Source organism: Gymnoscopelus microlampas (genome assembly GCF_963454915.1).
Source record: "Gymnoscopelus microlampas genome assembly, chromosome: 13".
NCBI classification, from domain to species: Eukaryota; Metazoa; Chordata; class Actinopteri; order Myctophiformes; family Myctophidae; genus Gymnoscopelus; species Gymnoscopelus microlampas.
The window spans coordinates 24,089,011-24,104,010 of NC_139950.1; the positions used below are offsets into that span (position 1 = coordinate 24,089,011).

The window sequence follows — 15,000 nt, forward strand, 5'->3', positions numbered from 1 at the left end:
CCCCAAGACCGAAGACCCCCTTATATAGTACAATAGTACTAGCTGATAGTACACTATTAGTATACACTCCTTTTGTAAATGGTGCATTTTATATAGCGCTTTTTTTAATCCAAATCGCTTTACATTGATTGTGCCATTCACCCATTCACACACACATTCATACACCGATGGCGGAGGAAACCATGCAAGGCACCAACCTGCTCATCGGGAGCAATTAGGGGTTCAGCGTCTTGCTCAAGGACACTTCCACACTAACTCTGGGGGAGCGCCCCAGCCCGGGATCGAACGGGGAACCTTGCGGTTTTCTTTTTGTAACTCTTAGAGTATACAAATACGGATCCATTTGGTTATACTTTTTCACGCTCAGAGTTAAGTTAACACAATAGAGAAGAGGAGGAGAAGGGAAGAGAGAAGCCTGAATTATGCTCTGTCGCTTGCCGAAAATAGCAGACCTACTGTACAAGCTCACAGCGCTTTGCAGATGCGACGCGTTGTGAGTTTGTAGGTCTGCTATTTTTTTTCTTTCTGCTATGTAAGTATGAATGGGGCTATAGAGAGAAGAGAAATGAGTGTTACCAATCACACACATTAGGAAGACAAACATATTGCCAATAAGAGCAAGAGAGCGGGGGGGTTGATACATGAATATTGAAATCACAGATTTTTCTTTTTTTTACTCCTTCACCTATTTATTTATTTTCCTCCGTCTCTTTCTCCTCCCTCCTCTTCCTTTTCCACGCTAAAAAATATTAAAGTCTCTCCCCCTTGATGTAATTTCTCCCTCTGTCTCTCTCTCTCTCTCTCTCAGACGTGCGGTGTGAAATTAAGTGAACAGTTTATGTAAGGACCGTAGCGGGAATCAAAAAGAGAGGGAGAGTGAGAGAGAGACACCGCACTGCACTCATCGGGAAAGGACAGAGAGAGAGAGAGAGAGAGAGAGAGAGAGAGAGAAACGGAGAGATGCCGAATGACTTCAATCACTTCAAACCTATATACAGTATATAAATAATATATATGTATACGTGTGTTCCTTTTTGTTCACTGCACTATCTGACGCACTAAGCCAATTTTCTAGCAGGTCTTTCTGCATTTATATAAAAATATATGTATTTCTTCTTCTCTCCCCTCTATAATTCCTACTTCTCAAACCCCCCCCACCCCTCCTCTCCACCACTCTGTATAGATAAGCGTAGCCGTGGCATACTGTATGTGTTTGTGTGTGTGTGTGTGTGTGTGTGTGTGTGTGTGTGTGTGTGTGTTTACTTCTTTTACTATACATTCGAGTGCCAAATGTATCCACATGTATAGTAGAATTTGAACATTTACGTTTTTTAAATGGTATTCAGAAACCCATTGTCCTAAAATGTCCTCAAACGTATAGTAATAATATAAACGTGTGTGTGTGTGTGTGTGTGTGTGCGTGTTGGGGGGCCATATACTGTAATGTATACTGTACAGGTGATACAGCCGGTTAACATTTATAATGACACTTTCCCCTACTTGTCTCTCTTCTACTTTTAGTCCTCCCCTTTCCTGTCCCCACTCTCTCCGATGTGCTGGAATTTAATAATCTTAATGAGTAGGAACACACAGGAAGAGGAATGTCGTTCTGACATTCTTTATTTATTTTTTGTCGTTGTTGTTGTCTGTGGTTGTTTTTTTATTAATAATTTGTGTGGTCTATGTGTGTACGACAATCCAGTTATCTGTCACCAAACAGTTTCTCCTCTGCTATTTGATCTGTGTTTGTGTGACTACTGATGTCTGGTAATTATTATTATTATTCTTTTCCAGGCACAGCATCTGTCGCGAGTGAAACAAATTAACTAAAAAGAGATGGTTAATGAGAAGAAATCTTACACGTCTTAAATATATGAGCAGAGTGTGCATGTAGCGTGCATAAATCCATGCCGTGTTTGCATTAAGTTGTGTTTCTTCTGTAGGTGGCTAAGCTGTGATGTGCCACTGTAGCAAACAACACTGCTGTATAGGGAAGATACAAACATCATTTAGACAGTTTTCACTCTTACACTCCGTGGGTGTTTTTTTTTTTGTGCGATTAATTTGCCTGAAAATATATTTTTCACTCGGAACACAAATATTATGTGGCGATAAAGCAATGAAAATTGTATTCAGGAAAAGGTTGATTTTCAACGCAAATAAGTGAATAAGGGCATCAACCAATGTGGCATCAGCTATATAAATTCAGGGTCCCCACGGTCATGAAATTCCTGGAAATATTTTGAAATAAAAAAATAAATAATCCAGTACTGGAAAAGGTTTGGAATTGATCAAACTTCATCAAAGGTCCTGGAATTTATCAAGGGTCCTGGAAAAATATTTGGCTATGCATTGTTTTTGGCTATTGATTTTTTTTAATACAAAAAAACCAGGCTGTGTAACACCCCATCCGCACTGCCAGCGATGCGACACGAGCGGGCGATGAAATCTCATTAAAATACATGTTTTTGAATGAGACCGTCCTGACCTACCACAAGCGACAACGAACCGTGCAACGATGTCGTCCACCCCTCCTATTTTCGCTCGCAGGCTCTATTTGAGCGAGGTTTCGCGGCTGTGCCCCACCCCCAAACACTTTTTATTGTTTTTCATTTATTTATTTTGCTACACTGCCTATCTTTGGGCATTGTACATTGGAGTAAGAGACACATTATTGCGCTGAATGATTGTTATATAGGCCTGGAAATTGGGCTAAATATTCTGGAAAAGTTTTGGAAAAGTTTTGGAAATTCATTGCTAAAAATGTGTGGGGACCCTAAATAGTTTCGATGCTAAATACTCAATACGCAATTTTCATATTGTTTATTCGTCATGCTCCCAGTGTGTAATGACTTTAAAACGTTGAATGTAGAGCTAATGTTAGAAAAACAATGTTGAGCTTCATGTAATCATCCTGTAAAATCCTACAGTGTTTTACATGTGTAGCCCCCTAACGGGTCCATTTTTGTAAAAAGAAAAAACCTTTCTGTCTATCTCTTTATGTGTCTTATGGATCCATCTTTACACTTAATTAACACTCATTTAACACTAATGATTTTGCTGTATACACAATACAGACTTAATCAAACATGAAATCAGCCACCTTTAAGTCATACCGGAGATACTGATCCAACAGCTTGTACAGTATTTCTCATTTTACTTATCGTTGCTGTCGTGCAGAAAGCTTGCATGTCCACAACTGTTACTTTTCAGGAAATGTAAAAAAGAATCTGTGTTCCAATGGGTTCCATTGTAGTTACTTTTGAGTCACAAGCTCTTGTTATTACTTTTCATTGGTTCAATGTTTATAAAACCCGCAGACTCATTAAAAAAGGAAATCACTTAAAAAAATATATATATATATCATATCTACAACCTCACAACACGTCACAAGCTTGCAGACACCTATTTGTGTGTGACACTGTAGATAAGGAAGCAGGGCATTCATTTACAAAAAAACTAAGTTGAAATATGGAGTTACATGCTTTCTGCCCGACAGCAAAGATATGCACTGAGTTTTCACCAGTACCCATTATAATCCATGGTATCACAGTTACAGTGCAGCCCATCATCCTCAGCCTGCTACGACCCCTGTTTCACTTCCCTAAAACTTCCTTTCCCCTCGTTCCCATTTTCCTCCTCCGCTTCCTCCCCCTTCTCCTCCCCGACACTCCTCATCCCTCATCCCTCCTTCCTCCCACCCCACCCCCTCTCTCTCTCTCTCTCTCTCTCTCTCTCTCTCTCTCTCTCTCTCTCTCTCTCTCTCTCTCTCCCCCTCTGTCTTTCTCTGCTCCCTGAGCTGGAAAATTGGCTCCAAAAGGCCACAGCTGTGAACAAGGGCCAGCCACTCAGTAGGACCCGGACGCTTTATCTTTCATAGCACAGAAGAAGAAGAAGAAGAAGAAGCAGAGAGAGAGAGAGGGGAGGGGGAATGGAGAACAGTTTTGACCAGTCACTGAAACCAATAAGTAGAGGAAAGCCACTTAACTGTATAGGTCTCTGTTTGACTCTTTCTCTCTCTCACTCTCTCTCTCTCATATCTCACTGTCTCTCTTTTACTGTTATCTTCTCTATCTCTTTCTGTCCATCTCTTTTGGTCTCTTTCTGTCCATCTCTTTGGGTCTGTCTGTCTGTCTGTCTGTCTGTCTGTCTGTCTGTTTCTATTGCAGTCTGACTGTCTTCCTCCTCGTCCCTCTATGTCTCTCCCTTGCCCCATTGTATATATTTTCCTTCCTTGCTCTCTCATGATATATCTCTTCCCTCCTTCTCTCTGTCTTCTCTCACCCTCACTTTTATTCTCTTCCATTTCCCGTCTTTATTTTATCTGTATTTTACTTCCTATCACTTTCTTTCTTTCCCTCAATCACTCCCTCCTCCTCTCTCTGTCGCTTCTTTCTGAAGCACAGTCATTCATAATCTTTCATATCATAGTCATAGTCATCATCATAACCATATTTTTTTCCTCATAAATGATCACATGCCCCTAGAACCTGGAAACAGAATATCATTATTATAATATATTTTGTATCTATTTTATTTTTATATTTTATGATACACTGAAGTGATGTCAGCCCTTGTCTTATTATCATAACAGATTTTATATAATTTGTTATCTTTTTTAAATTATTGTTTTGTTTTACAGCTCTTATACAGTTTTACAAAGTGAAATCTCTAGCTCAGTCAAATCTCCCCTTATCTGACCTACACTGTAAGTGAATACACACCATTTGCTTTTGGGCTCTTATCCAGAGCACCTTGTAAGCACCTACGTCTTTTAGAATGGGCGGCAGAGGGCACCAATGGGAATGGAGCTGTACAAACCAGTCACATTAGAGTCATGGTACCGGCAAGAAACGAAAACCAATTTAGGTTTCAAGTTTAAAGAAGCAGAAGCATTATCCGTTCTTCATTCATGAAAACACTTCATGTCAGATACGTTTTTGTGGGTATGTTTTTATATTTTTATCAAGCAAGTTGCCCTTCATCGTTCACACACGTACGCACGCACGCATGCAAACGCGTACTTCAGAACATGCACAACTATGGTGGGGTAATATATTGATATCGTGATAAGAGACTAGATATTGTCAGGGATTGTGGATATTGTAATATCGTGATATGGCCTAAGTGTTGTCTTTTCCTGGTTTTAATCACTTAAGCTTATTTTATACATTCAAAACTTTTCAGAAATTGCAAGCTTTTCTTTTTGCTATTTTGGATTTCTTTTGAATGATTACCAAGAAAATGAATATCACAATATCGATATCGAGGTATTTGAAAATATTGTGATGTTTGATGTTGCCCATCTCGCCCAGCCCTGCACAAATACCCTGTGCACATACTCCACCCTCCCTCATCCACAGCCAAGGTATGAGAGCTGAATCAGCTGCCTCAGCCCCCCTCACAGTGCCAGGGTGGGAGGCTGGCACCGCAGCAGGCTGGCTGAACAGCGGTCTAACAGGATCAGATGTGGCTGTATGCAGTTTCTGTAACACAGCAAATCTTGGCTGTCGTGTGGAAACCTTGCATGTCCACAACTGTGGACCTGTGTTCCAATGGATCCAATGTAGTTATTTATTATTTAATACAATCATTATTTAATTATTATTTAAATACAAGCTCACATAACGCATCTCATCGCGACATGTTGTTGATATTTTTGTGTGACATTGTAGTATGACAAAAGAGAGTAGGCTATTCATTTACAACCACAAAAAACTTAAAAAGTTGAAACATGGAGATACAAGGTTTCTGCCTAGCAGCAACGAAGTGATTGCTCTGTGTGGATGGGGTGGTGGAACCTTGCCTGGAGTGCACAGTATGTATAGTGCATGGGGGCTTGTGTGTGTGTGTTTTTTTTGTTTTGTGTCTACATGTACATGTGCACATACCACCACCTACAAACACCTATGCAGAGAACAGCACCCTCACACCCAATGACTTCCCAATCCTCAGATGAAGTCAGACCTTCACGTTTACACACACACTCACACTCACACTCACACTCACACACTCACACTCACACACATGCATCCACCCACACAAACACCCTATACACAGACATACAGTACCATACACTCCTGACCTTCCCCAGCCACACACATACTGTATACACACACACACACACACACACACACACACACACACACACACACACACACACACACACACACACACACACAGCGCTCACCCCCTGGGGAGCCAGCAGGAGTTTGCTCTGGGGGATTACAGAGAGAAAAACATGCATTCAATAGGACAGTCATCTGCTTTCCTCCTGCTGTAGACTTAGAGCAGGCAAGAAAAAAAATCCTCGCTACCTCTCTCTTTCTCTCGCTCTCTCTTTCGCCTATAAGTCCCTTTTTTGGCAAAGCCTGCCAAAAAACAGGGCTGGCCAGCTTTACGGTAGGAAGGAAGGAACCAGAAAAACACAGGCAGGCAGCCGATCCCCTGTTCTGTCTACATGGCGAAAAGAACTGGTCTCATTTTAGCCAGGGCTGCCACGGTGAATGCAGCTCCTCTGATGGGAGCTTTAGTGAGATGAAATCCTCCACACAATATGAAGAAAACCCCCTGTTGGCACTCAGTAAAGTTCTCAGTGTTCATTTTACTCTGGCAGTGTAGAAATAGACCATTCTTACACTCAACAGAGTTAAATGAACACTGAGGATTTGACTGTGCGATTATGGAGCTGTCAGTGTGCACTTTGTGTCTCCTGATGTCTGCCTACTGTGGACGCTGCCATCAATGGTGCCTGCACCATTGTCAAGGACCTATCTCGCCCGGTGTCAAAGCTAGCTAACCTAGCAAGGGCCCATTGTCACAAACACCCATCCCTACAGATCCACCCACCCACCCACCCATCCAATTGGTCGTGGCCCAGGGTGCAGAATAAATCTCCACATTGGACCACTGCTGGTCAAATCTTTGCTTAGCAAGCATCATCCTCCTTTCTGTTCTTTTTTCTAAATCGAGGACCGGTGTCTGTGGTTGTTTTAGTTGACGTCCACGTCTGGTGTTCTTCTGCTGGCTGCTCGCGCAGGTAAACAGAGGAGGTTGTTTATCGCTGGGTAGCGGGTTGCCAAGCTGTGGAAATGCTCAGGGAGAAGGCGCTTGTTGACCTTGGAGTTAAATGGGGCTCTTATCATTAGCAGGCGTTTGATTGACAGCCGAGTGTTTGTACGAGGAGTGGAAGGCTCTATTTCTGCCGACTCCGACGGGGGGTGTGAGGCTGATGCCATGCTACAGTATGACTCATCTCACTCTCTTTCTCTCTGTCTCCCTCGCACATCTCCATCTCTCGGTCTCTGTCCCTCTCTGCCTTACTGTCTCTCTGTCTCTCATAGTACTCTCTCTTTTTAGCTTTCTGTTTCTTTCTCTCCTCTTTCGTTTGCATGCTCCCTCCTCTCTTCCTGCTACTCACCAGCGATTTGTGAGTCAATTTGTTGAACATCATTAACACAAAACATTATGTTTGACTGCCAAAGCACAATTACAAGAACTTTGTTTAATCAGACATAAATGTACCAGGCCGTGTTCTGGATGAGTTTCCCATACCGTCCTCAGTCACAGCTGGTAAACATGATGTGGGATTGCACAGCGATCTGTGTGCTGATATTTCAGTCACTTAGCTATTACGGAAATCTTGACATGTGTTGAAAATCCTTAGACAAAAATGGGTTCTGACATGATGTCTTTCTGTGCGTGTTTTTATTTAAAAGAAATAGAATATGTTGTCGTTTTTTGGGAGAGAAAATACAGAACAGACAAATAAATGGGGTTGAAATTCTAATTGTGAAAACAAAGTTAATGTTTATTTTATTGTCAAAATCAACTTGGACAGTCTCAGGTACTGAGTGCGATATGTAGAACCAGAGAGCAGAATTTCATATGTAAACATGGAGCACATTTTCTTGTTTGAACAAGCTAAATGGATTGTCTTTCATTCAGCCATAATATCCTTCCCACACTAATTCCCCCCTCCCTTCTTCTCTACCTTTCCTCTTTCCCTCTATATTTTCCTCCACCCTCTCTCCACCAGGTCCTGAGCTCCATCTGCACAGAGGGTGATCCTCTGGACTGTCGCTTCAGCCTGCTACAGCCCTACCAGCTGCTGATGGTAGAACTGCCCCCTTCGCCTCCTCCAGCAGCAGAAGCCAATGTCCAGGACCCTAGGGGGGCCTGCTGGGCTGAAACCTGCACCTATGAGTGCGCCCGGAACCGTCTGCAACGCCTCTCCACCGCCACCCGAATCCCCCTTCCTTCACGCCCTATCTCCTGCTCCCGCCACCCATCCGAAACCGCCCTCCTCCTCGGCCTCGCCGACTCTTCCCTTGTCCTCTACGACCAGAGGAGACCAGGGGACTCCTTCGTTGCCCCGTGCCCTGTCCCACCCTCCCTCCTGGCCTGGCACCCGGCCGGAGCCCTGGTCGTAGTAGGCGGAGGACAGGGGGAGCTGATGAGCTTCGACGTGGGCCTGGCTCCTCTACGATTGGGGCTGGTGTCAGAGGAACTGGCCCTGGGCCCCACGCTGCAGCTGGCCCAGCACATGCGCTGCTCTGGGGGTCTGGAGGGCCTCCACTGGGGCACAGGGCTGGACGGAGCCACAGAGGGCACAGATATGCTGCTGTTGGCCTTTCATAGTGGACCGCTGGCGGCCCTGAGGTTCCGACTAGGTGGGTAAAAGGAGAAGTTTCAGCTTTTTCGCTATTCCTATTTATTTATTTATTCATTATCAAAAGAATATCATCTTATCCCATCAAAACAGATTAGTGAAACTGTCTCTCTCTCTCTACTGTAGGTCGTCCTAGAGAGAGACACAGTTGTCTGCTCATCGACAACTTTCAGATTTAGCCCAAACAATTAAACCTACCTTGCAATCACGCACAGCTCCGTTTGACAAAAACACGCCCACGTCTCGCCTTGAGTCTTGACTCCGTACCGGAACCCACTGTGCACATAACAGCCGACCAGCCATTGTTTCCCTGATCTGGGTCGTCCTCATGTCTCCTCGCTTACTCAGGGAAGTTAATTTGTTGGGCAGACGGGGAGGTGAGGAGCCAAGCTCTCAGAGGTCATTCAATAATCGTCCTGGGGCAAGAGCCCCCCAGGTGCATTCTGGGATGCATTTTTCCGATAAATCGTTTACAGTGGCTGCATGCTCCCTCCGGGCCCACAGATAAAGTTTGCCAATCAAAATGTTTTTCTTTTTTTTTTTGTCGAAGCAGCCACCTGCATGCCCGCACATACATGCGTGCACCAACTTGCGTTCACACGCACACACGTAGACAGACACTTTAATTGTGACTGTGGCAGGAAGAAGTGGCGGTGGCATGCAGCTCTCTACAGAAGTTTGCAAGCAGTGGTGAGTGGGTGGAAGGCTAGAGGTAGAAGATGCCTGTTGTGAATATGCATGTGCACATGCATGCGTGCATGCAAGTGTGGCACTGGAGTTTGCGTACGTATTCACATGTGTTCGCCTCCCGTGTGTGCGTGGCGGGGAAAAGAGGGGAGGGGAGGTTGTATTCCAACAATAGCTTCCCCTCCTCTGATCGTCTGCCAAGGTTTTGATGAAGAAAGTCACTGCATGTCTTTTCACCACCATAATTCCCCCCCACCTACCCCCCTCCCCACACACACACACACACACACACACACACACACACACACACACACACACACACACACACACACACACACACACACACACACACACACACACACACACATTCAGTACATGTGTGCATATTCTTGTATTTCCATGGTTCTGTACACACACATAAACGCACGTAGCCTCCAACTCATTTTGTTTGTTTGCAATGCGCTGTCGTAGCGTCGCGCCCCGTCTTTCCATATTGATTCGTTTCATTAAGCCTCCGCTACATGACAGGAGGAGACGGGGGCGGCGGGTACGGGAGAAGAAAGACTTGGCCGTGCTCCAAGCGCCTGTTCGCTCTCTCTCTCATTTTTTTTTAGCAGCACTCCCTCCCTCCGTTACCCCCCCTGGGCCGAGCTATCTCATCTGGGCACGCGTTGGCCACGGCTGGGGCCGTGTCGGCAGAGGCAACGCAAGGGCAGGCAGGCCGCATGAGGCAACATGCACAGCACAGAAGGGACAGACAGACCTGGAACAAGTTTGTTCTGAAATAACACATGTAAACCTTCTGTGGTGAGGGACACCTGCACTTATACAGTACAGTCCTGAGTATTAATTTAACTCTGAGATTGTACTAATGTAACCAAATGGACCCCGTAATGGTTACAATTGGTTAGTGGTTACAATGTACATTTGTACACTATCAGAGTTACAATTGGATAAATTGACACTGAGGATGTTGCTGCTGTATCCATGGACAGCATGAAATGCATAAGGTAGTTAGTTACCATACTGTTGTTTTTGCATATGTTAATGCATTGATTGGCTATTTTATTTTATTAGATATGGGATGTTGTTACCTAACAATTAGTTGACTTTTGGTGAAAAAGCCCACATATCGAATATCGATATCAGTTGATATCGGTATCGGAAATTAGGAGTTGGACAATATCGGTAGATCTGCTTTTTTCAAAGACTTTTGACAAACTGTAGAAAAATATTATCATATCAGAAAACAATATTGTCATATCTGATTTAGTCCATATCGTCCACCCTATTACAGATGGCTTTCTCTGAGCCAGGTAAATGACTGAGACTACTGTTTGTTTGTGGTCAGTAGTTGTCACTGCCTCGGGTTTTACATTACCCATACGGTTTCGTCTGTTAGATGTGAGCTGGTCCACTTGGGAAGCTTTTACACAGGTGTGTGGGTCTGAGTTGAAATGTGCCTCTGTTCCTCACAATGTTCCATTGTTTCTGCTGAGAAACGCTGGCCACTCAACTCACTGCACCACACGCATACATTTAAACATGCACATTTACATACATGCACACATCTCTGTTTTAAACTCAGATGCTCATACATACAAGAGCACAACAAACATCTACAAACATACATACACCCGCTTACACACAATATGAAGGCCCCCTACACAAACACATTTAAACACATATAGTACCCACCCCCCACATACACGTACATTTATGCACACACACACACACACACACACACACACACACACATATACACACACACACACACACACACACACACACACACACACACACACACACTGAGCTCAGCTAAAGTATTAGCCATATTAGCGCACTCTTTAGGGGATTTGCGGGCTAGCTAATTGCCAGCTTGTTGTTTTAATTGGGTCGCCCCTCCCCAGCGTAACTTCTACAAATAATTAGAGTATGAGTTAGCAGCGAGTTAGTCTACTTGTTTCCCTATTCAACACCAGCACCTCCTCTATCACCTACATGGTCCTGCCCAACCCACCTACTACGTATGTCCATTATTCTTTTGAACAGTGTCATTACAGAATACGGTGTCTATCAATCATCCTCAGTACTAGTCTTTTTGCTGTCCGTCTGTCTGTCTCATAAAGCAGTGGTTCTCAAACGGTGTAACGTGAGACAAGTGTGCCTTGGGATTTTGTAACAACCACACAATATTATTGCAAAAATGTGCAACTATAACGTTTTGAATTATTATTAATAAATTAGTATTTGTGAGTACTCATTTCCCAATACAGAGGCAAATTCTGTGCCCTAAGAAAACAATATTTTAACCACTTTCAACCTGGCGTCCATATTTTGGGCATGTCATTATAGTTGACAATTTAATTTGTTATTATTATTTTAAATATTTTTTGTTAAAAATAGCCGATCTACAAGCTTGTAGATTTTGACTTGCCCATAGGTGTGCCTTGGGCACAAAACTGTTTGAAAACCATTGTCAAAGAGAATGCAGCATAAATTGGAGCAGATTGCTCACTTGCCTTTTAAGAATATACAAAACATTAAATTAACTACAGTACATACAGTAAAAGAGTGTACAAAAATGCATCCGTAGGGTTCATTTTGGTTACATTTGTACACTCACAGTTTGTGTCTGTTGGATAAATGAACTTGTGGATTTGACTGTATACTAGGGGTGTGCCGATACGATATGATACAATACACGATATTAGGCTCACGATATCGATATCTATATGATATATGGCACTTTTTATTATGAAAATATTTTGGGGGGAAAAAAGCTTATGAAAATATATGGGGGGGGGGGGGCAAATACAAACAAATACTTCTGTTTTTTGCATTATTATTATTGCTCCATAAAAAAAAGTTAAAAAAAGAAAACTTTTTTTTTTTTTTTACGCCAAAACGATACATATCGTCACAAAAACGTATCGCGATATCGTGGGACGATATATCGGCATACCCCACTGTATACTCTTACACTCTTGAGTGTTTTACATACTGTACATAGTGACATACTGAGTAAGTAAGTAGCCTTGGTAGCCAACGGTTCCTAAGCCATGTGGCCCATAGGTCAGGAGCCTAACTCCTGTTTCTGTAGCGTGAGGCAGCATGATGTACAAGTACACCCCCTGGTCATGACGCTAATACTGTATGTCACAGGGACTTAACCCTGATCCAACCCTTGATGTTTAGGGCCAAGCAGGGACGCATTGGGTCCCATTTTTATAGCCTATGGTATGACTCGGCTGGGGATTGAACCCTGGCCTCCCAGTCTCAGGGAGGACACGTTAACCACAAGGCCACTGAGCTGGTTAGTAAGTGCAACTACAATATACTTTGATTCTTCAAGCAACCCAATAGGTATTGTCCAGACAATACTGGCGTGATGCCGGAATGATCCGATAAGTGTACTGGTACTGTCTGGAACCAGGGGACCAGAAAAACAGTCTAGAATCCTGACACGTCTAGCATTATGTTGTGGTGGTTTTGGATTGGTTTTAATTAATTAATGACTATGCACTGTTGTGATCAAGTGGCCAGTTTGATCAGTCATGGCATTGAACTCCCAAAGTGCTCGTATGTGCACCTGCACACACACACACACACACACACACACACACACACACACACACACACACACACACACACCTTCTCAGCTGTCTCATCACAAGAGACGTGAGAAGGAGGAAAGTGCATTGCAGACAAAGAGGCGCCAGGCAACAGGCTGGAATCTAACACACACACACACACACACACACACACACACACACACACACACACACACACACACACACACACACACACACACACACACACACACACAAGCACACACACACGCACGCACGCGAGTTAAAGACACAATTGTGCCCACAGGCACACACACCTCGACTGTACCTTCACATCGCCTTGGGCCTTAGATACACTTTATCTAAACTCATGCACATGCTTCTGTCCCCATGTAACTGTCTGCCAACACTCACACAATCGAAAGACAGACAGCCATATGATCCCACACACACACACACACACACACACACAGACAGAGCTCTGCCCAGTGCCCGCATACTACTACCCTCACACCCATGCAGTCTAAAGTCGTCCACACACACACACACACACACACACACACACACACACACACACACACACACACACACACACAGAATGACACACCTTGACTACTAGTAAGGGCACAAAACCTTCTCCTTCCATTATTCAGTGAGCTAATCCTCAAGCACTCAATGTCCCAGCCAAGGAAGGTATAATCAATCACCTCCGGTCAAAAGGCATAATCAATCGCATCGGCTCTGCTCATCCACACTCATCACAGTAACTACCCCCCCATACATGCACACACACACACACACACACACACACACACACATACACATGCAAGCGAACACACACACACACACACACACACACACACACACACACACACACACACACACACACACACACAAGACAGGGGATCAGGTATAGGTGGCAATGATGAAGACTGCATGGCAGGTGCATCCACCAGTGACACATACACCATAGACCACAGTTGTGTGACCACTAACGCACGCACGCACGCTCGCTCGGTCACACACACATCGAATTAAACTATTAGCAAACTTTATCACTCTTTTTGTGTGTGTGTGTGTGTGTGTCTGTCTGTCTGTGTGTCTATGTGCAGGGCTTTGCTGAAAATGAGCACTTGTGCTCAGCTACTACCCTGGATAAATAAAGAACAACAAAAAAAAACTGTATATAGTGCCAAATAATGTGAGCTTTCAGTTTTATACTTGATGCTGATGAAAAAGCACATTTCTGAAACAATCGTTTCCATTCTCTCTCTCTCTCTCTCGCTCTCTCGCTCTCTCGCTCTCTCTCACATGCACACACACACACACACACACACACACACACACACACACACACACACACACACACACACACACACACACACACACACACCAGAGATTAAACTGACTTCCCAGCTAATTGATTGACAAGTCAATGCCAATCTAGTGTTGTGGTGTCAGAGTCTAGAGCGATCCACTGGGCACTTACTTAGCTTAAGTAACTCCTGCAGGCTATTTCTAGTGCTTAGGCAAAGCATGATGCAACCTGGGATATTACACTGTATCAATAGGCGTTGAAAAACTATTTTGTCATGGACTTCACAGCTCAATGAAACCTGAAAAATATCGGAATGCTGCAAAATAATAAATGTATTGGAAACTTAAGGCTGCTCAGGACATCTGACATAATGCGCTGTGAAGAGGCCCTTGTGAGGCGTGTCCCTGCGCATTTTGTTGTTATAGTCATTTGACATTGTAGAACTGCAGTGACAATCTGTTCAGTAAGTATTTGAGTGTGACACTTCAGGCCGTCGGGTGAGGATGGGAGATGATGTGTGGAGTGTCTGGTAGCTGGATTCTGTTCATTTTTGTTTGACGAAAATGAAAACAAAAAGAAAATATGTAACTAGACCTACTCTTCCATTGACAAATGTTGACACTGATGTCCGGACACAGAGTGGTTAACAATGTCAATAAAGCTATTTGAAGCAGATGACGCACCAGATTGGACACTAAATGTGCTGCCATCTTTATTGTAGTTCAGCCATCGTTGCAGTTACCTCTCTCTGT

At 43.7% G+C, this 15,000-nt stretch overlaps 1 protein-coding gene across 5 annotated transcripts in view; it reads left to right on the forward strand.

The window, feature by feature from the left end:
* wdpcp (WD repeat containing planar cell polarity effector) overlaps nt 1-15,000 on the forward strand; it is a 99,142-nt gene that overhangs the window by 57,058 nt on the left and 27,084 nt on the right. For all 5 annotated transcript variants that reach the window (XM_084075472.1, XM_084075471.1, XM_084075473.1 and 2 more), the window contains one exon: nt 8,039-8,672. In XM_084075472.1, the coding sequence (XP_083931598.1) occupies nt 8,039-8,672 (634 nt within the window). The remainder of the gene's footprint in view (nt 1-8,038; nt 8,673-15,000) is intronic.